The sequence below is a fragment of the Sminthopsis crassicaudata genome, chromosome 2 (genome assembly GCF_048593235.1).
Source record: "Sminthopsis crassicaudata isolate SCR6 chromosome 2, ASM4859323v1, whole genome shotgun sequence".
NCBI lineage: Eukaryota > Metazoa > Chordata > Mammalia > Dasyuromorphia > Dasyuridae > Sminthopsis > Sminthopsis crassicaudata.
This window is the reverse complement of record NC_133618.1, coordinates 43,949,388-43,971,288: the sequence shown is the minus strand read 5'-3', so window position 1 is coordinate 43,971,288 and position 21,901 is coordinate 43,949,388. Positions and strand designations below refer to the sequence as shown.

General features: G+C 40.6%; 1 protein-coding gene across 15 annotated transcripts in view; it reads left to right on the top strand.

Annotated features, from left to right (window-relative positions):
* The window catches only part of LOC141554299 (uncharacterized), a 72,665-nt gene that overhangs the window by 867 nt on the left and 49,897 nt on the right, over nucleotides 1-21,901 (top strand). For 12 of the 15 annotated variants that reach the window (XM_074286065.1, XM_074286062.1, XM_074286066.1 and 9 more), the window contains exons 2-29: nucleotides 159-293; nucleotides 996-1,121; nucleotides 1,725-1,847; nucleotides 2,483-2,596; nucleotides 3,427-3,549; nucleotides 4,151-4,270; nucleotides 4,916-5,026; nucleotides 5,680-5,796; nucleotides 7,202-7,321; nucleotides 7,550-7,675; nucleotides 8,383-8,502; nucleotides 10,362-10,541; nucleotides 11,098-11,220; nucleotides 11,852-11,974; nucleotides 12,601-12,723; nucleotides 13,339-13,461; nucleotides 14,093-14,215; nucleotides 14,841-14,960; nucleotides 15,819-15,905; nucleotides 16,740-16,862; nucleotides 17,472-17,582; nucleotides 18,043-18,153; nucleotides 18,614-18,724; nucleotides 19,154-19,264; nucleotides 19,711-19,818; nucleotides 20,261-20,368; nucleotides 20,816-20,929; nucleotides 21,363-21,473. In XM_074286065.1, coding sequence (XP_074142166.1) covers nucleotides 159-293; nucleotides 996-1,121; nucleotides 1,725-1,847; nucleotides 2,483-2,596; nucleotides 3,427-3,549; nucleotides 4,151-4,270; nucleotides 4,916-5,026; nucleotides 5,680-5,796; nucleotides 7,202-7,321; nucleotides 7,550-7,675; nucleotides 8,383-8,502; nucleotides 10,362-10,541; nucleotides 11,098-11,220; nucleotides 11,852-11,974; nucleotides 12,601-12,723; nucleotides 13,339-13,461; nucleotides 14,093-14,215; nucleotides 14,841-14,960; nucleotides 15,819-15,905; nucleotides 16,740-16,862; nucleotides 17,472-17,582; nucleotides 18,043-18,153; nucleotides 18,614-18,724; nucleotides 19,154-19,264; nucleotides 19,711-19,818; nucleotides 20,261-20,368; nucleotides 20,816-20,929; nucleotides 21,363-21,473 — 3,345 coding nt within the window. The remainder of the gene's footprint in view (nucleotides 1-158; nucleotides 294-995; nucleotides 1,122-1,724; nucleotides 1,848-2,482; nucleotides 2,597-3,426; nucleotides 3,550-4,150; nucleotides 4,271-4,915; nucleotides 5,027-5,679; nucleotides 5,797-7,201; nucleotides 7,322-7,549; nucleotides 7,676-8,382; nucleotides 8,503-10,361; nucleotides 10,542-11,097; nucleotides 11,221-11,851; nucleotides 11,975-12,600; nucleotides 12,724-13,338; nucleotides 13,462-14,092; nucleotides 14,216-14,840; nucleotides 14,961-15,818; nucleotides 15,906-16,739; nucleotides 16,863-17,471; nucleotides 17,583-18,042; nucleotides 18,154-18,613; nucleotides 18,725-19,153; nucleotides 19,265-19,710; nucleotides 19,819-20,260; nucleotides 20,369-20,815; nucleotides 20,930-21,362; nucleotides 21,474-21,901) is intronic. The other 3 variants (XM_074286060.1, XM_074286061.1, XM_074286063.1) reach the window with 3 other exon arrangements.

The window sequence follows — 21,901 nt, the reverse complement described above, 5'->3', positions numbered from 1 at the left end:
TTCCTTGGAAGAGTCAGTAAGAGAAATCAAAAAAATTGAGTTCAGGCCAAGACATAACAGGATGAAATGTGGGACTATTGCTCAGGGTGATAGCTGTGAGCATTTTTTGTGACAGGTAATTCCTAACATTTGGTGCTTTCTTTTTCAATAATGAATAGGAGGGTAGATTGCATGAGCCAGAAGATGAGCAACAGCGAAGTCAGGATAGGATGCGATATAATACATCACAATGGGACTCACCTACCAGAAAGCTGAGTGCTAGAGAGAAGAAGATGAAACAGGTGGGAGAAAAGGTGAATTAAAAGCACCAAAGTGGTGGGGAAGGGGAACATTTCTGAACTGACATTCTGTAATGAAGGCCACCCATCCTTTATCACAGATGTATCACTACCCAGTATACCTAACATCTAAAATTCAATGACCTTAGTCATTGCTAGAACTGATGGCCAACAACCTAACTCGTATTTCCTTGCACCATATCAAGATTTCACATTCTTATTGCACTGAGACAAAGGTCATCTGTTTCTCCAATTAAGGAATTTTTTTAAATATTAATTCATAAGATATAGAAACTATCTGGAATTTTGCAGCACCTGTTCCCACTTCCACTTTGAAGCTGGATAAAAGGTTGGTTTGTTGGATGATTTGTAACTGGAAGACAAAGGAATTATAAGTGGGAATTGAGGGCAAGAATATCAATATAAGTGGGAAAGTGAGAAAAAAAAAAGAGTCCAGAAAGTCATGTTTATTACAAAACTAGTTCCAAAGTTTTTAAAAGAATTTGCAGAAATGGCCAAAAAAACTGGTGAGAAAAGGCCAAGGCATCACAGATAAGGGGTAAGCTGAGCAAGTCACTTAACCCCAGCCTTAAAAAAAAAAAAAAAAAAAAAAAAAAAAAAGATAAAAAGGGTAAGACTGTGGAACACAGCAATATATGTGAGTGTTTGAGTTGGCAGATAATTCTTGATGACTGGGCCTTCTTCAATAATGGGTAGGAAGAGGATGAATCAGAGAGTGAATATCAGAAACACCAGGATGAGACACAACCTCGTCCATCAATACGGGACTCAACTTCAACAAGACGCAGTACTGTCGAGAAGACCCAACCCTTAGCAGAAGAGGTGAGCATAGCCAGTAGCACCACGGTGGTGGGAAAAGGGCATAACTAGGGACAGGCATTCTCTAATTTAGGCATGCATCCTTTGCCAGATGGGTAAGTAACTAAAGCCTAAATCCCATGACAGGTCAGTCCTAGGCTTGTGGTCAACATGCAAACATACCTACCTTGGTACCAAGAGGTTTCATTTTCATGGTCATTTATTTATGTAGGGAGGGCTTTTAAAAATATAGATTTAATTATACCTCCAAACAATCTGATCTGGCTAGTACCATTCTCCAACTTCTCTTTTAGAATATCAAGCAGCATGCTTGGTTAGTTGTTTCAGAGGTGGAAAACAAAGTAGAGGGTAGGAGTAGAGAGCAGGAGACAATCTAACCCCCGTTCCTACTTTGTGAGTGGGGAAGGAAGAAAAAAGAGAATCCAGAAGGTCAGTTTTCTAACTAAACACATTCAGGTATTTGACAAGAATTTACAGAAATGGTCAGAGATGAATAAATGATGACATCACAGGTGAACTGTAGGACTGTGGTAGGGGGCAATATGAGCATTTTAGTTGGCAGGTAATTCTTCATGACAGAGCCTTTTGTTCTTCAATAATAAATAGAAGGACATTACGCCAGAAGAGGAGATGCAGAAACAACAGGATAAGATGGAGCGTCCTCCATCAGCACAGGACATGAATTTAAGAAGGTGCTGTATTGAAGACATCCAATTACTACCAGAGGAGGTGAGCACAGCCATTACTTCCACAATAGAGGGAAAGGGACACAATTCTGGACAGACATTGTCTTATGTAGGCTTACATCTTTGTCAAATGGGAGTATCATTCCCTCATAAGTAAATCTCATGACAGGTCAGTCTGAGGCTTGCTGATGAATATGCAAACCTACCTAACTTGCTACCAAAGAGACATTTCATTTTTATGTCACACTCACTGAGGAAAAGTATATTTCTCTTATGTAGGGAGTGTTTTCAAAAATAAAAATTTAATAACACCTACAAGTGACTTGGATCTGGGCAGTACCTTTTCCCACCTCCTCTTCTAGAATGGCAAGCTGCTTGCTTGGTGGGTTTTTTAGAGCTAGAAAACAAAGAAAATATAGGTAGGAGTAAAAGGCAGGACACAACCTCTCCTCATTCCTACTTTGGGAGTGAGAAAAAGAGAGTTCAGAAGATTACTTTTTAAACTATATTTATTCATGTAATTGACAAGAATTTGCAGAAATGGCCAAAAAGACTGAGAATAAGTCCAGATATCACAAATGAACTGTAGGAATGGGGCACAGGGCAATATGGGTAAGTAGTTGAGTTGGCAGGTAGTTCTTGATGACTGGGCCTTTTGTTTTCAATAACAAATAATAGGTGAATAAGTTAGAGGAGGAGAAACAGTTTCAACGGGCTAGGATGGATCGTCATCCATCAATACAAGTCTCAGCGAGAATTACTGGCGGGAACATTCAATCTCCAGCAGAGGAGGTGAGCTCAGCAAATACCTCTACAATGGTGGGGAAGGGACACAATTCTGGACAAATATTCTCTCATTTTTGTATGCATCTTTTGTCAACTGGATATTATTCCCCCATAAGTAACTAATGTCTAATCTCTTGACAGGTCAATCCAAAGCTTGCTGGTTAATATACAAACTCTACCTATCCAACTACCAAAGAGAGGATTCATTTTCATGTCACACTCACTTAGGAAAAGTTTGTCTATTTAGGGAATGCTTTCAAAAATACAGATTTAGGTGGCAGCTAGATGGCATAGTGGGACAAAGCACCAGCCCTGAAATCAGGAGGGACCTGAGTTCAAATCCAGCCTCAGACACCTAACACTTCCTAGTTGTGTGACCCTGGACAAGTCACTTAACCCCAATTGTCTCAGCAAAAATAAATAAATAATGATAATGATACAGATTTAATAATACCTCCAAAAGACCTGGATCTGGCCAGCACAGTTTCCCATGTCGTCTTCTAGAATGGCAAGCTGCTTGTGTGGTTGGATATTTTAGAGCTAGAAAACAAAGGAAGTAAAGATAGGAGCAGAGGGCAGAAGACAATCTCCCCTCATTCCTACTTTGTGAATGAGGAAGTGAGAAAAAAGAAAGTATATCTAGGTTGTCAATTTTCTAACTAAACTCATTCTGATAGTTGACAAGAATTTGAGGAAATTTCAGAGAGACTGATGAGAATAAGTCAGATATCACAGTTAAAGTGCAGGGCTATGGCAAAGGACAACCATGTGTGAGCATTTGAGTTGGTAGGTAATTCTTGATGACTGGGTCTTTGTTCTTCAATGATGAATAATAGGAGGGTGAGCCAGAGGAGGAGAAGCAGAGACGCCGGGATACGATGGAACGTCGTCCATCAACACGGGACTCAGTTTCATCAAGGCGCAGTACTGCTGAGAAGATCCAACCCCTAGCAGACGAGGTGAATAGAGTCAGTGGAGGAAAAGGGACACAATTTTCTCTGAGGTCTTGCTTACATCCTTTGTCAAATGGGTATCATTCCCCATAAGTAATGCCTAAATCCTATCACTGTTCAATCCTAGCCTTGCTGGGTCAACATACAAACCTACCTATTCTGCTACCTAATAGAGATTTCACTTTCATGTCATAATCACTGAGGCAAAGGTCATTTATTTCTCTATGTAGGAAATGCATTTTTGAAAATTTAATACCTCCAAATGACCTGAATCTGCCAGAACCTCTTCCCACCATCTCTCTTATGTTGGCTAGCTGCTCGTATGGTTGGTTGTTTTAGAGTTCAAAAATAAATTATAGTGGGAGCTGAGGACAGGAGACCACTTCCCTACATTACTACAATGTGAAGAAGTGAGAATAAAAAGAGATTCTAAAATGTCACTTTGCTGAGTTAATTGCGGTGTTTGGACAAGAATTTCCAGAAATGATCAAAAAAATTGAGAATAAGTCAAAATATCATAGGTGATGTGTAGGACAATAGCACAGGGCTATATGTGTGAGCATTTTAGTTAATAACTGGGCTTTTGTTCTTCAATGACAAATAATAGGATGAGTCAAAAGATGAGAAGCAGAGACGCCGGGATACGATGGAAAGTCGTCCATCAATACGGGACTCAATTTCAACAAGACGCAGTACTGTTGAAAAGATTCAACTCCCAGCAGAAGAGGTGAGCATAATGGTGGAAAAGTGACAGTTCTGGACAGGCATTCTCTAATTTTTGCATGCATCCTTTGTCAAACGGATATCATGCCCCATAAGTATCTAATGCCTAATCACGTGGCTGTTCAATCCTAGGCTTGTTACTGGCCAGCCTTCAAACTTACCTATCCTGCTACCAATGAGAAGGTGTCACTTTCATGTTACACTCCACTTGAAACAACAGTCATTTATTTCTCTATGTAAGGAGTGCTTTTAAAAATATAGTTTTAATAATACCTCCAAATGACCCGGATCTGGCCAACACCTTTTCCCGCTTCCTCTGAGAATGCCACGCTGCTTGGTTGGTTGGTTGTTTTAGAGCTGGAAAATAAAGGAAGTATAAGTAGGAGTAGAGAGCAGGAGACATCTGCCCTCCTTCCCATCATGTAAGAGAGAAAGTGAGAAAAAGAAGAGTCCAGAAGGTCAATTTTCTAACTGATCTCATTCAAGTATTTGATAAGAATCTGCAGAAATGGTCAAAAAGACTGATAATAATAAGTCAAGACATCACAAGTGAAGTACAGGACTATGGCACAGGGCTACATGTGTGAGCATTTGAGTTGGATGGTAGTTCTTGATGACTGGGTCTTTGTTCTTCAATGATGAATAATAGGATGAGTTAGAGGAGAGACGCCGGGATACGATAGAACGTCGTCCATCAAAATGGGACGCTGTTGCACCAAGGCACAGTACTATTGTGAAGATTGAATTCCCAGCAAAAGAGGTGAGCTAATACCTCTACAATGGTGGGAAAGAAACCCAATTCTGAACAGGCATTCTCTAATGTAAGCATACATCCCTTGCCAAATTGCTATCATTCCCCCATTAAAAAAAAAAAAAAACAAACATGTCTAATTCTATGACTGTTCAGTCCTAGGCTTGCTGGTCAACCTTCAAACTTACTTATCCTGCTACTAAAGAGAGGTTTCATTTTCATGCCATACTCAGAGGCAAAGTTCATTTAGTTCTCTATGCAGGGAGTGCATTTAAAAATATATATTTAATAATACCTCCAAACGACCTGGATATTGCCAGCACCATTTCCCACCTCCTCTTCAAGCTACTAACTTGGTTGGCTTGTTTTAGAGCTGGAAAAAAAAAGGGAAATATAATTGGGAGGTGAGAGCAGGGGACTATCTTTACACATTCTTATAAGGTGAGCAAGCAAGAATAAAGAGAGTTTAGAATTTTCAGCTTTCTGAATGACTTCCAGAGTTTAAACAACAATTTGCAGAAATGGTCAGGGACCATTGAGAATAAGTTACAACATCACAGGTGAACTGTAGGACTGTGACACAGGGCAATATGTGTGAGCCTTCAAACTGGCAAGTAATTCTTGATGACTGGGCCTTTGTTTTCTTCAATGACAAATAATAGGAGTCAGAGGATGAAAAGCAGAGACGCCGGGATTCGATGGAACGTCGTCCATCAACACGGGACTCAGCTTCAAGGAGGCACAGTAGTCCTGAGAAGATCCAACTCCCAGCAGAAGAGGTGAGCATAGAAAATACCTCTAAAGTTGTGAGAAAGGGACACAATTCTGCACAGGCATTCTCTAATTTTTGGATACATCTTTTGTCAATTGGGTATAATTTCCCCCATAAGTAACTAATGGCTAACTTCCATGATTGTTCAATCCTAGGCTTGCTGGTCAACATGTAAACCTACTTTTCCTGCTATCAAAAAGAGGTTTCACTTTCATGCCATATTCACTGAGGGAAAAGGTCATTTATTTTTCTATGTAGGGAGTGTGTTTAAAAACATAAGTTTAATTCAAATGACCTGAATGGAATGAAGAAATGAAATTTCTCCAGTGGTGGGAAAGGAACACAAATCTGGACAGGCATTCTCTGATTTTGGCATAAATCCTTTGTCAAATTAGTATTGCTCCCCCATAAAAAACTCAGGCTTAAATTCCATCATTGTTTGATCCTAGGCTTGCTTGTCAACATTCAAACTTATCCTCCTACAAATGAGAAGTCTCACCTTCATGTCACAGTCACTAAGGACAAATTTCATTTATTTCCCTATGTAGGTAGTGTTTTTAAGAATATAGATCTTTAAAAACCTCCAAATGACCTGGATTTGATGGGCACTGTTCCCCACCTATTCTAGAATGGCAAGTTGCTTGCTTGGTTGTTAGTTGTTGGTGGTTTTAGAGCAAGAAAACAAAGGAAGTATAAGTAGTAGAAGGCATGAGACAACTTCTCCCCCATTCCTACTTTGAGAGTGAGGAAGTTAAGAAAAAGAGTCCAGAAGGTCATTTTTCTCTTTAAACTCAATCGAGTATTTGACAAAAATTTGCAAAAATGATAAAAAGAAACTGATGAGAATAAGTCAAAGCATCACAGTTGAAGTGCAGGAATGTGTTACAGACCAATATGAATGAGTATTTTAGTTGCCAGGTAATTCTTGATGACTGAACCTTTTGTTCTTCAATAACAAATAATAGGAGGATGAGTCAGAGGAGGAGAAGCAGACGCATCCATTAAAACGGGGCTCGGTTTCAAGAAGGCGCGGTACTATTGAGAAGATTCGACCCCTAGAAGTTAGCCCAGAAAATATATCCACAGTGGTGGGAAAGATACACAATTCTGGACAGGCACTCTCTAATTTAGGCATACATCCTTTGTCAAATGGGTTCCCATTGTCAGCACCATTTCTCATCACCTCTTCTAGAATGGCAAGCTGCTTGCTTGGTTGGTTGTTTTAGAGCTGAAAACAAAGGAAGTAAACTCGTTTAGGTATTTGACAAGAATATGAAGAAATAATCAAAGAGACTGATGAAAATAAGTCAAAATATCACAAGTGAATTGTAGGAATGGAGCATAGGGCAATACGGATGAGTATTTGAGTCGGCAAGTAATTCTTGATGACTTTGTTCTTCAATGACAAATAGGAGGAGGATGAGGAGGAAAAGCAGAGACTCTGGGATAAGATGGACCGTCACCCATCAATACGGGACTCTATTTCAAGAAGGCGAAGTACTGTTGTTAAGATCCAACCCATAGCAGAAGAGGTGAGCTAATACTTCTACAATGGTGGGAAAGGGACACAATTCTGGGCAGGCATTTTCTACTTGAGGAATACATCCTTTGTCAAATGGGTATCTTTCCCCCATCAGAAACTCATGCTGAAATCCCATCACTGTTTAATACAGTGGACTGTTGCACAGGGCAATTGTGTGAGCATTTCAGTTGGCAGGAAATCCTTAATGACTGGGTCTTTGTTCTTCAATGACAAATAGGAGGAGGAGGAGGAAGACAATGAGAAGCAGAGATCACGGAATAGGGTGGAACGTCATCCTTCAATACGGGACACTGCTTCAATACCGTGCTGTTCTGTCGAGATAATCCAACCAATGACAGCAAAGGTGATCCCAGCAAATTCCACAATAGTTGGGAAGGGACACAATTCTGGATATACATTCTCTAATTTAGGCTTATGTCCTTTGTCAAATAGGTATCATTACCCATAAGTAACTAATGCCTAAATCCTATCACTGTTCAATTCTAGCCTTGCTGGTCAACATACAAACCTACCTATTCTGCTACCAAAGAGTGATTTCACTTTCATGTCATAATCACTGAGGCTAAGGATATTTATTTCTCTTAAGTAGGGGATGCATTTTGAAAAATTTAATAACTCCAAATGGCCTGAATCTGTCAAAACCTTTTCCCCCCACCTTTTTTATGTTGGCTAAGTATAGTGTGGTTGGTTGTTTTAGAGTTCAAAAACAAATTATAGGTAGGAACTTTTCCCCCCACCTTTTTTATGTTGGCTAAGTATAGTGTGGTTGGTTGTTTTAGAGTTCAAAAACAAATTATAGGTAGGAACTAAGGACAGAAGATTACTTCTCCACATTACTACATGAGGAAGAGAGAGAAAGATTTTAAAATTTCACTTTGCTGAGTTAAATTCCAATATTTGGACAAAAATTTTCAGAAGTGGTCAAAGAAATTGAGAGTAAGTCAAGATATCACAGGTGAAGTGTAGGAATATGGCACAAGGCTATCTGCGTGAGCATTTTAGTTGGCAAGTAATTCTTAATGACTGGGCCTTTGTTTTTCAATGACATAGGAAAAAGAACAAGAGGAGAAGCAGAGAGCACAGGATAAGATAGAACGTCATCCATCAACATGGGACTCAGCTTCAAGAAGGCGCAGTAGTCCTGAGAAGCTCCAACTCCCAGCAGAAGAGGTGAGCACAGCTAATATTTCTACAGTGGTGGAAAAGGGATTCAACTGTGAATAGGCATTCTCTAATTTAGGTATTTATCCTTTGTCAAATATAGGTATCATTCCCCCACAAGTAACTAATGCCTAAATCCCATGACTGTTTAATCAGGCTTAGAGATCAACATGTAAACCTATCTATCCTATCATAGAAAGTTTTCACTTTTCATGTGTCTTTCACTAAGAGGGAAGACTATTTATTTCTCTATGTAGGGAGTACTTTTCAAAATAGAGATTTAATATTTCCAATAACCTGAATCTGGGCAGCACCTTTCCCAAATAAGATATCAAATTACTTTCTTGGTTGGTTCTTTTAAAACTGAAAAGCAAAGGAAGTATAGGTAGGAATTGAAACAAGAGACTACCTCCCCCCCCCCATTCCTACAAAGTGAATGAGGAAGTGAGGGGGGGGAAATTAATATTTTAGATAATTGGTTTTTTTTATTTTTCAAAATACACACAAAGAGAGTATTCAACATCTATCCTTGCATCTTTGTAAAACCTTGTGTTCCAAATTTTTCTCCCTCCCTCTCCCCCTCCCCTTTTCCCTACACAGCAAGTAATCCAATATAGGTTTATTCCAAAATAATAAATTCTCCTAAACATATATCCAAATATATCATGCTACATAAGAAAAAATAGATCAAAAAGGGGGAAAAAATGAGAAAGAAAAAGAAACAAGCAAGCAATAACAGCAAAAGTAAAAATACTACGTTGTGATCCACATTCAATCTCCATGCTCTTCTTTCTGGATGCAGATGGCTCTTTCCATCACAAGTCTATTGGAATTGTCTTAAATCACTCATTGTTGAAAAGAGCCAACACATTTGATCATCACTTAATCATCTTGTTGCTGGGTACAATGTATTCTTGGTTCTACTCCCTTTACTTAGCATCAGTTCACCTAAGTCTTTCCAGGCCTTTCTGAAAAAAGCCTGCTCATCATTTTTTATAGAACAATAATATTTCATAACATTTAGTCATTTCCTAACTGATGAGCCCACTTTGTTTCCAGTTTCTTGCCACTACAAAAAGGGGCCGCTAAATAGAGTTTTGCACATGTGGGTCCTTTTCCCTTTTTTATGATCTCTACTGACCAGGTAGAGACACTGCTGGATCAAAGGGTATGCCCAGTTTTTGATAGTCCAAACTGCTCTCCAGAAGGCTAGATCAGTTAGCAATTCCACCAACAATGTCCCAGTTTTCCCACATGCATTCCAATGTTTATAATTGACTAAGATGACAGGAAAAGACAATCTGAGAGGTGTGAGCTGGTATCTCAGAGTTATTTTACATTTTTCTACTCAAGTTAATTGAATTTTTCATATTTCTAGAAGTGGCTTTAATTTCTTCATCTGAAAATTGTCTACTGATATCCTTTGACTATTTACCAATAGGGGAATGACTGTATCCTTATAAATTTGAGGCAATTCTCTATATATTTTAGATATATTTTCATTTCTTTTTTTTTTTTTTCAGAAATGGTGGGCATAAAAATTTTTTCCCAGTTTTCTGTTTTCCTTCTAATTTTGGTTGCATTGATTTTGTTTGTACAAAAAATAATTTAATATAATCAAAATTATCCATTTTGCATTTCATAATGTTCTCTAGTTCTTCCCTGTCCATAAATTTGAGGTAATTTTTTCTAACTATATTCATTCCAGTATTATGATAAGAATTCACAGAAATGGTCAAAGAGAGTGATAAGAATAAGCCAAGACATCACAGGTGACATACAAGACTATGCCATAGAGCAAAATGTGTAAGCGTTTTAGTTGGCAGGTAATTCTTGATGTCTGAGCCTTTGTTTCCAATAATAAATAGGAGGAGGATGACTCAGATGATGAGGACCTGAATCATCAGGATAAGATACGTCATCATCCATCAAAACGGAGCTCAAGTTCTAAAAGGCGCAGCACTGCTGAGAAGATCCAACCCCAAAATGAAGAGGTGGGCACAGCCAGTATCACCAAAATGGTGGGAAAGGGATGCAATTGTGGAAAGGTATTCTCCAATGTATGCTTCTATCCTTTGTCAAACAGGTAGCTTTCGCCCAAAAGTAACAAATGGCTAAATCCCATGACTAGGCTTGCTGGTCAACATGCAAACCTATCTCTCCTGTTACCAACAAAAGGTTTCACTTTCATGTCATACTTTATTGAGGGCAATAATCATTTTATCTGTGTGGGGGTGCTTTTAAATATATAGATTTAATAATACCTCCAAATGACCAACTCCTGAGCACTATCTTTTCCCACCTTCTGTTTTAGAATATCCAGCTGCTTTTATTTGCTTGGTTGTTTAGAGCTTAGAAAACAAAGAAAATTTAGGTAGGAGTGGAGGACAAGAAACTACATCCTGACATTCCTACAACAGGAGTGAGAAAGAGAGAAAAGATCGTTTTTCTGTGTAAAATTCAAAGTTTTGACATATTGCAGAAATGGTGAAAGAGACTGATGAGAAGAGACCAAGAATGGAGCACAGGGCAATACTGGTGGGCATTTTAAGTGTCAGGTAGTTCTTGATGACTGGGCCTTTGTTCTTCAATGACAAATAATAGGAGGATGAGTTAGAGGGTGAGAAACAGAGACGCCGGGATACGATGGAAAGTCGTCCATCAAAACGGGACTTGGCTTCAAGAAGGCGCAGTAGTCCTGAGAAGATCCAACCATTGGCCGACCAGGTGAGTACAGCCAAACCACTGCAGATGTGCAAAAGGGACACGATCTGGACAAGCATTCTCTAATGGAGGCATACACCCTTTATCTAAGTATCATTCTCTCATAAGCAAAATTCAGGCCTAATCCCATGACTGTTCAATCCTAGACTTGCTGGTCAACATGCAAATCTACCTTTCCTGCTACCAATGAGAGGTTTTACTTTCATGTCACACTTAATTGAGGCAATAGTCATTTATTTCTCTGTGTAGGGGGTGCTTTTAAAAATATAGATTTAATAATACCTCCAAATGACCAGCCCCTGAGCAATACCTTTTCCCACTTTCTGTTTTAGAATGTCCAGCTGCTTTTACTTGCTTGGTTGTTTTAGAGCTTAGAAAACAAAGGAAGTTTAGGTAGGAATTGAGGACAGGAAACTAAATCCTGACATTCCTACAACAGGAGTGAGGAAGTGAGAAAAGAGAGAATCTAAAAGGTTGCTTTTCTGTGTAAAATTCAAAGTTTTGACAAATTGCAGAAATGGTGAAAGAGACTGATGAGAAGAGGCCAAGAATGGAGCACAGGGCAATACTGGTGGGCATTTTAAGTGGCAGGTAGTTCTTGATGACTGGGCCTTTGTTCTTCAATGACAAATAGGAGGATGAGTCAGAGGATGAGAAGCCGAGGCGCCGGAGTACGATGGAAAGTCGTCCATCCAAACGGGACTCAGCTTCAAGAAGGCGCAGTAGTCCTGAGAAGATCCAACCACTGGCCGACCAGGTGAGTGCAGCCAAACCACTGCAGATGTGCAAAAGGGACACGTTCTGGACAAGCATTCTCTAATGAAGGTATACACCCTTTGTCTAATGAGTATCATTCTCTCATAAACAAAATTCAGGCCTAATCCCATGACTCTTCAATCCTAGCCTTGCTGGTCAACATTCAAACCTACCTTTCCTGCTACCAATGAGAGGTTGTCACACTTATTGAGGCAATAGTCATTTATTTCTCTGTGTAGGGGGTGCTTTTAAAAATATAGATTTAATAATACCTCCAAATGACCAGCCCCTGAGCAATACCTTTTCCCACTTTCTGTTTTAGAATGTCCAGCTGCTTTTACTTGCTTGGTTGTTTTAGAGCTTAGACAACAAAGGAAGTTTAGGTAGGAATTGAGGGCAGGAAACTAAATCCTGACATTCCTACAACAGGAGTGAGAAAGTGAGAAAAGAGAGAATCTAAAAGATCACTTTTCTGTGTAAAATTCAAAGTTTTGACAAATTGCAGAAATGGTGAAAGAGACTGATGAGAAGAGGCCAAGAATGGAGCACAGGGCAATACTGGTGGGCATTTTAAGTAGCAGGTAACTCTTGATGACTGGGCCTTTGTTCTTCAATGACAAATAATAGGAGGATGAGTCAGAGGATGAGAAGCAGAGACACCGGGGTACGATGGAAAGTCGTCCATCCAAACGGGACTCAGCTTCAAGAAGGCGCAGTAGTCCTGAGAAGATCCAACCATTGGCCGACCAGGTGAGTGCAGCCAAACCACTGAAGATGTGCAAAAGGGACACGATCTGGACAAGCATTCTCTAATGAAGGCATACATCCTTTGTCTAATGAGTATCATTCATAAACAAAATTCAGGCCTAATCCCATGACAATTCAATCCTAGCCTTGCTGGTCAACATGCAAACCTACCTTTCCTGCTACCAATGAGAGGTTTTACTTTCATGTCATACTTTATTGAGGGCAATAATCATTTATTTCTCTATGTAGGGAGTGCTTTTAAATATATAGATTTAATAATACCTCCAAATGACCAGCCCCTGAGCAACACCTTTTCCCACTTTGTTTTAGAATGTCCAACTGCTTTTACTTGATTGTTTTAGAGATTATGACAACAAAGAAAATTTAGGTAGGCATGGAGAAAAGGAAAAATCCTGACATTTCCTACAACAGGAGTGAGGAAGGGAGAAAAGGTCACTTTTCTGCATAAAATTCAAAGTTTTGACAAATTGCAGAAATGGTGAAAGAGACTGATGAGAAGAGGCCAAGAATGGAACACAGGGCAACATGGGGGGGAGAATTTTAAGTGGCAGATAGTTCTTGATGACTGGGCCTTTGTTCTTCAATGACAAATAATAGGAAGATGAGTCAGAGGATGAGAAGCCGAGGCGCCGGAGTACGATGGAAAGTCGTCCATCAAAACGGGACTTGGCTTCAAGAAGGCGCAGTAGTCCTGAGAAGATCCAACTACTGGCCGACCAGGTGAGTACAGCCAAACCACTGCAGATGTGCAAAAGGGACACGATCTGGACAAGCATTCTCTAATGGAGGCATACACCCTTTATCTAAGTATCATTCTCTCATAAGCAAAATTCAGGCCTAATCCCATGACTGTTCAATCCTAGACTTGCTGGTCAACATGCAAACCTACCTTTCCTGCTACCAATGAGAGGTTTTACTTTCATGTCACACTTAATTGAGGCAATAGTCATTTATTTCTCTGTGTAGGGGGTGCTTTTAAAAATATAGATTTAATAATACCTCCAAATGACCAGCCCCTGAGCAATACCTTTTCCCACTTTCTGTTTTAGAATGTCCAGCTGCTTTTACTTGCTTGGTTGTTTTAGAGCTTAGAAAACAAAGGAAGTTTAGGTAGGAATTGAGGACAGGAAACTAAATCCTGACATTCCTACAACAGGAGTGAGGAAGTGAGAAAAGAGAGAATCTAAAAGGTTGCTTTTCTGTGTAAAATTCAAAGTTTTGACAAATTGCAGAAATGGTGAAAGAGACTGATGAGAAGAGGCCAAGAATGGAGCACAGGGCAATACTGGTGGGCATTTTAAGTGGCAGGTAGTTCTTGATGACTGGGCCTTTGTTCTTCAATGACAAATAGGAGGATGAGTCAGAGGATGAGAAGCCGAGGCGCCGGAGTACGATGGAAAGTCGTCCATCCAAACGGGACTCAGCTTCAAGAAGGCGCAGTAGTCCTGAGAAGATCCAACCACTGGCCGACCAGGTGAGTGCAGCCAAACCACTGCAGATGTGCAAAAGGGACACGTTCTGGACAAGCATTCTCTAATGAAGGTATACACTCTTTGTCTAATGAGTATCATTCTCTCATAAACAAAATTCAGGCCTAATCCCATGACTCTTCAATCCTACCTATCCTGCTACTAATGAGAGGTTTCACATTCATGTTGTACTCACTGAGGGAAAGGTCATTTATTTCTCTATGTAGAAAGTGCTTTTAAAAATATAAATTTAATGATATCTCCAAACGACCTGGACCTTGGCAGTACTTTTCCCCACCTCCTCTTCTAGGATGGCAAGCTGCTTGCTTGCTGGTTGTTTTAGAGCTGGAAAATAAAAGAAATATAAGTGGGAGGTTGAGAGCAAGAGACACTTTCCACAGTCCTATGTGAGTGTACAAGTAAGAATAAAGAGAGTTTAGAATTTCCATTTTTTAACTAAACTTCCAATATTTAGACAAGAATTTGCAGAAATGATCAGAGATTGATGAGAAAAGAGCAAGGCATCACAGGTGAAGTTCAGGGATGTGGCACAGGGCAACATGTATGAGCACTTGAGTTGGCAGGTAGTTCTTGATGACTAGGTCTTTGTTCTTCAATGATGAATTATAGGAGGATGAGTCAGAGGATGAGAAGCAGAGACGCCGGGATACGATGGAGCATCGTCCATCAAAACGGGACTCAGCCTTATCAAGTCATAGTACTGTTGTGAAGATCGAATTCCCAGGACAAGTGAGCTAATACCTCTACAATGATGGGAAAGGGACACAATTCTGGATAGGCATTTCCTATTCCTGTAGGGATACATTCTTTGTCAAATGGGTATCTCCTTAAATTCCATAACTGTTAAATACTTGACTTGCTGGTTAACATTCATACCTACCTATACCACTACCAATGAGAGGTTTCACTTTCATGTCACACTCAGAAGCAAAGCATTTATTTCTCTCTATAAGTGAGTGAGTGACAGAGAGAGAGAGAGAGAAGGAAGGAAGGAAGGAAGGAAGGAAGGAAGGAAGGAAGGAAGGAAGGAAGGAAGGAAGGAAGGAAGGAAGGAAGGAAGGAAGGAAGGAAGGAAGGAAGGAAGGAAGGAAGGAAGGAAGGAAGGAAGGAAGGAAGGGAAGGAAGGGAAGGAAGGGAAGGAAGGGAAGGAAGGGAAGGAAGGGAAGGAAAGGAGGAAGGAAGAAAGGAAGGAAGGAAGGAAGGAAGGAAGGAAGGAAGGAAGATATTGAGAGAGAGATATTGAGATTTAACAATATCTCCATGTTATCTGGACCTGGGCAACACCTTTTCCCACCTCTACTTTAGGAAAGCAAGATGCTTGATTCATTGCTGATTTTAGAGGTGGAAATTGACAGGAGACTGGCTGCCCAGTGCATGGGAAAGGAAAGTGAGAAAAAAAAAGTCCAGTGGTCACTTTTCTGACTAAATTCATTCCAGTATTTTCACAGAAATTTGCAGAAATGATCATCAGAGACCAGTGAGAATAGGGCATGAAGTGCAGGACTGTGGCACAGGCCAACACACATGAGCATTCTAGGTAGTAGATAATTCTTGATAACTGTACCTTTGTTCTTTAATGATAAATAGAACCAATTGCAGCGTTATCCATCAAAACACGACCAAGCTTCAAGAAAGCGCAGTACTGTTGAGAGGACCAAATCCCTAGCTGAAAAGGTGAGCACAGCTGATTACTACTACAATGGTGGGAAGGGGACACAATTCTGGAGAAGCATTTTCTAATTTAGGCATATATATTTTATATTCCATAACTGTTCAATCCTTGACTTCCTGGTCAATATGCAAGCCTACCTATCTTGCTACCAATAAGAGCTTTCATTTTCATGTCACACTCACTGAGGAAAAGGTCATTTCTTCTATGTTGGGAGTGCTTTTAAAAACAGTAATTTAATTTTACCTCTAAACTACCTGCACCTGGCCAACACCTTTTCCAGTTTCCTCTATTAGGCTGATTAGATGCTTGGCTGGTTGGTTGTTTTAGAGCAGAAAAATCAAAGGAATTATGAGTGTGAGTTGAGGCAGGAAATTATCTCCTCTAATTCCTACAATTGAATGAGGAAATAAAAATAATAGACCAGACGGTCAGTTTTCTGACTAATCCAATTGTTTGGACAAGAATTCGAAAGTGGTCAAAATACCTTTTTCCACCACCTCTTTTAGGTTTGCTAGATGCTTCCTTGGTTGTTTTACAGCTAGAAAACAAAGGAATTATAAGAGGATTAAAACAAAGGAATTATAAGCAAAAGACTCCCTCCTCACATTCCTGTGATATGAAGAAATTTTTAAAAAGAGTGCAGAGGTTCACTTTTCTGATTAAACTCATACAGTGATGGGACAAGAATTTCTAGAAATGGTCACTAAGACTTATGAGAAGCAGTCAAAACATCGAGGTGAAGTGCAGGACTGTGACACAGGACAATACATGTGAGCATTTGAGTCAGTAGGTAATTCTCGTTGACTGGGCCTTTGTTCTTCAATGACAAATAATAGGAGGATGAGTCAGAGGATGAGAAACAGAGACCAAGGGATAGGATGGGACGTCATTCATCAACACGGGACTCGGCTTCAAGGAGGCGCAGTAGTCCTGAGAAGATCCAACTCCCAGCAGAAGAGGTGAGCACAGAAAATAACCTCTACAGTGGTGAGAAAGGGACACAACTCTGGATAGTCATTCTCTAATTTTTGAATACATCTTTTGTCAATTGGGTATCATTCTCCCATAAGTAATTAATGGCTAAATCCCATGACTGTTCAATCCTTGACTTGCTAGTAAACATTCAAACCTATCCTGCTCCCAAAGATGTCTCACTTGGATGTCATACCCCCTGAGGCAAAGGCCATCTATCTTTCTTTGTAGGAAGTGCTTTTAAAAATAGTGATTTAATGATACCTCCAAACCAACTGATCTGGGCAGCGCCTTTTCCCACCTTCTCCTTTAGGTTGGCTCGATGCTTTCTTGGTTGGTTATTTTAGAGCTCAAAAACAAAAGAATTATAAGTGGCAGTTGAGGGCAGGAGACTACCTCTCATATCCTTATGATGTGAGTGAGGAAGTGAGAAAATGGAATGTCTTGATCAGTTGTTTCACAAAAATTCCAATGTTTGGACACAAATTTCCAGAAAAGACCAAACATCACAGGTGAGCCGCAGGGCAGTGTTTTTGAGCATGTTAGCTGACAGGTAGTTCTGGATGACTGGGCCTTTGTTCGTCAATGACAAACAGGAGGAGGATGAGTCAGAGGAGGAGAGGCAAAGACATCATCGTCCATCAAAACGAGGCTCATCTTTAAGAAGGCGCAGTAGTCCTGAGACGCTCCAATCACTGGCAGACCCGGTGAGCACAGCCAAACCACTGCAGATGTGGGAAAGGGACACAATCTGGACAATCATTCTCTAATGAAGGAGCATATCCTTTGTCAAACAAGTCTCATTGCCCCCCATAATTACTGCCTAAATCCCATAACTGTTCAATCCTTGACTTGCTGGTCAACATTCAAATCTATTCTGCTGCCAGTAAGGGGTTTCATTTCATATTACACTCAGTGAGGATAAAGATCATTACATCCCTAAGATAGGAGTGAGGAAGTAAGAAAAAAGAGAATCTGGAAAGTCTTTTTCTGACTAAAACTCCAATATTTTGATAAGAATTTGGAGAAATGGTCAAAGAGAGTGGTGAAAAGAGGACAAAACGTCATAGATGGACAGTAGGAATGGGGCACAGGGCAATACAGGGGAGCATTTTAAGTGGCAGGTAATGCTGGATGACTGGGCCTTTGTTCTTCAATGACAAACAGGAGGAGGATGAGTCAGAGGAGGAGAGGCAAAGACATCATCGCCCATCAAAAAGAAGCTCATCTTTAAGAAGGCGCAGTAGTCCTGAGACGCTCCAATCACTGGCAGACCTGGTAAGCACAGCCAAACCACTGCAGATGTGGGAAAGGGACACAATCTGGACAATCATTCTCTAATGAAGGAACATATTCTTTGTCAAACAAGTCTCATTGCCCCCCATAATTACCGCCTAAATCCCATGATTGTTCAATCCTTGACTTGCTGGTCAACATTCAAATCTATCCTGCTACCAGTAAGGGGTTTCACTTTCATATTACACTCAGTGGGGTAAAGATCATTACATCCCTATGGTAGGAGTGAGGAAGTAAGAAAAAAGAGAATCTGGAAGGTCTTTTTCTGACTAAAACTCCAATATTTTTATAAGAATTTGCAGAAATGGTCAAAGAGAGTGGTGAAAAGAGGACAAAACGTCATAGATGGACAGTAGGAATGGGGCACAGGGCAATACAGGGGAGCATTTTAAGTGGCAGGTAATTCTGGATGACTGGGCCTTTGTTCTTCAATGGCAAACAGGAGGAGGATGAGTCAGAGGAGGAGAGGCAAAGACATCATCGCCCATCAAAAAGAAGCTCATCTTTAAGAAGGCGCAGTAGTCCTGAGACGCTCCAATCACTGGCAGACCTGGTGAGTGCAGCCAAATCACTGCAGATGTGGGAAAGGGACACAATCTGGACAAGCATTCTCTAATGAAGGCATATGTCGTTTGTTAAACAAGTCTCATTGCCCCCCATAATTACCGCCTAAATCCCATGACCGTTCAATCCTTTACTTGCTGGTCAACATTCAAATCTATCCTGCTACCAGCAAGGGGTTTCACTTTCATATTACACTCAGTGAGGTGTAAAGATCATTATGCCCCTAGAATAGTTGTGAGGAAGTTAAAAGAGAATCTGAAAGGTCATTTTTCTTACTACTTCAATATTTTGATAAGAATTTGCAGAAAAGAGGATACAAAGTCATAGATGGAGAATGGGGCACAGGGCAATACAGGGGAGCATTTTAAGTGGCAGGTAATTCTGGATGACTGGGCCTTTGTTCTTCAATGGCAAACAGGAGGAGGATGAGTCAGAGGAGGAGAAGCAGAGACACCGTCGTCCATCAAGACGAGACTCGTCTTTAAGAAGGCGCAGTAGTCCTGAGACGCTCCTATCACTGGGAGACCTGGTGAGCGCAGCCAAACCACTGCAGATGTGGGAGAGGGACACAATCTGGACAAGCATTCTCTAGTGTAGGCAAACTTCCTTTGTCAAACAAATCTCATTCCTTTCATAACTAACGCCAAAATTCCATGACTTTTAATCTTTGACTTGCTGGTCAACATTCAAATCTATCCTGCTACCAGCAAAGGGTTTCACTTTCATATTACACTCAGTGGGGTAAAGATCATTATATCCCTATGACAGGAGTGAGGAAGTAAGAAAAAAGAGAATCTGGAAGGTCATTTTTCTTACTACTTCAATATTTTGACAAGAATTTGCAGAAATGGTCAAAGAGTGGTGAAAAAAGGATACGACGTCAGATGGAGAATGGGGCACAGGGCAATACAGGGGAGCATATTAGCTGGCAAGTAGTTCTTGATGACTGGGCCTTTGTTCTTCAATGACAAACAGGAGTTAGAGGACTCAGAGTTGAAGCTGAGCCACCGCCGTCCATCAAGAAGAGACTCGTCTTTAAGAAGGCGTAGTAGTCCTGAGACGATCCAATCATTGGCAGACCAGGTGAGCACAGCCAAACCACTGTAAATGTGGGAAAGGGACACAATCTGGACAAACATTCTCTAATGAAGAGCACATATCCTTTGTCAAACAAGTCTCATTCCCCCCATAACTAACGCCTAAATCCCATGACTGTTCAATCTTTGACTTGCTGGTCAACTTGCTACCAGCAAAGGGTTTCATTTCATATTACACTCAGTGAGGATAAAGATCATTATATCCCTACAATAGGAGTGAGGAAGTAAGAAAAAAGAGAATCTGGAAGGTCATTTTTCTGACTAAAACTCCAATATTTTGATAAGAATTTGGAGAAATGGTAAAAGAGAGTGGTGAAAAGAGGACACAACGTCATAGATAGAGAATGGGGCACAGGGAAATACGGGGGAGCATTTTAAGTGGCAGGTAATGCTGGATGACTGGGCCTTTGTTCTTCAATGACAAACAGGAGTTAGAGGACTCAGAGTTGAAGCTGAGCCACCGCCGTCCATCAAGAAGAGACTCGTCTTTAAGAAGGCGCAGTAGTCCTGAGACGATCCAATCATTGGCAGACCAGGTGAGCACAGCCAAACCACTGTAAATGTGGGAAAGGGACACAATCTGGACAAACATTCTCTAATGAAGGGCACATATCCTTTGTCAAACAAGTCTCATTCCCCCCATAACTAACTAATGCCTAAATCCCATGACTGTTCAATCCTTGACTTGCTGGTCAACTTGCTACCAGCAAAGGGTTTCATTTCATATTGCACTCAGTGAGGATAAAGATCATTATATCCCTACAATAGGAGTGAGGAAGTAAGAAAAAAAGAGAATCTGGAAGGTCATTTTTCTGACTAAAACTCCAATATTTTGAAAAGAATTTGGAGAAATGGTCAAAGAGAGTGGTGAAAAGAGGACACAACGTCATAGATAGAGAATGGGGCACAGGGAAATACAGGGGAGCATTTTAAGTGGCAGGTAATGCTGGATGACTGGGCCTTTGTTCTTCAATGACAAACAGGAGGAGGATGAGTCAGAGGAGGGGGAGAAGCAAAGACACCGTCGCCCATCAAGACGAGACTCGTCTTTAAGAAGGCGCAGTAGTCCTGAGACGCTCCAATCACTGGCAGACCCGGTGAGCACAGCCAAACCACTGCAGATGTGGGAAAGGGACACAATCTGGACAAGCATTCTCTAGTGTAGCATATATTCTTTGTCAAACAAGTTTCATTCCCCCCATAACTAACTAATGCCTAAATCCCATGACTGTTCAATCCTTGACTTGCTGGTCAAGTTTCAATTCATATTATACTCAGTGAGGTAAAGATCATTACATCCCTATGATAGGAGTGAGGAAGTAAGAAAAAAAAAGAATCTGGAAGGTCTTTTTTCTGACTAAAACTCCAATATTTTGATAAGAATTTGCAGAAATGGTCAAAGAGAGTGGTGAAAAGAGGACAAAACGTCATAGATGGACAGTAGGAATGCGGCACAGGGCAATACAGGGGAGCATTTTAAGTGGCAGGTAATGCTGGATGACTGGGCCTTTGTTCTTCAATGACAAACAGGAGGAGGATGAGTCAGAGGAGGAGAGGCAAAGACATCATCGCCCATCAAGACGAGACTCATCTTTAAGAAGGCGCAGTAGTCCTGAGACGCTCCAATCACTGGCAGACCCAGTAAGCACAGCCAAACCACTGCAGATGTGGGAAAGGGACACAATCTGGACAAGCATTCTCTAGTGTAGCATATATTCTTTGTCAAACAAGTCTCATTGCCCCCCATAATTACCGCCTAAATCCCATGATTGTTCAATCCTTGACTTGCTGGTCAACATTCAAATCTATCCTGCTACCAGTAAGGGGTTTCACTTTCATATTACACTCAGTGGGGTAAAGATCATTACATCCCTATGATAGGAGTGAGGAAGTAAGAAAAAAAAAGAATCTGGAAGGTCTTTTTTCTGACTAAAACTCCAATATTTTGATAAGAATTTGGAGAAATGGTCAAAGAGAGTGGTGAAAAGAGGACAAAACGTCATAGATGGACAGTAGCAATGGGGCACAGGGCAATACAGGGGAGCATTTTAAGTGGCAGGTAATGCTGG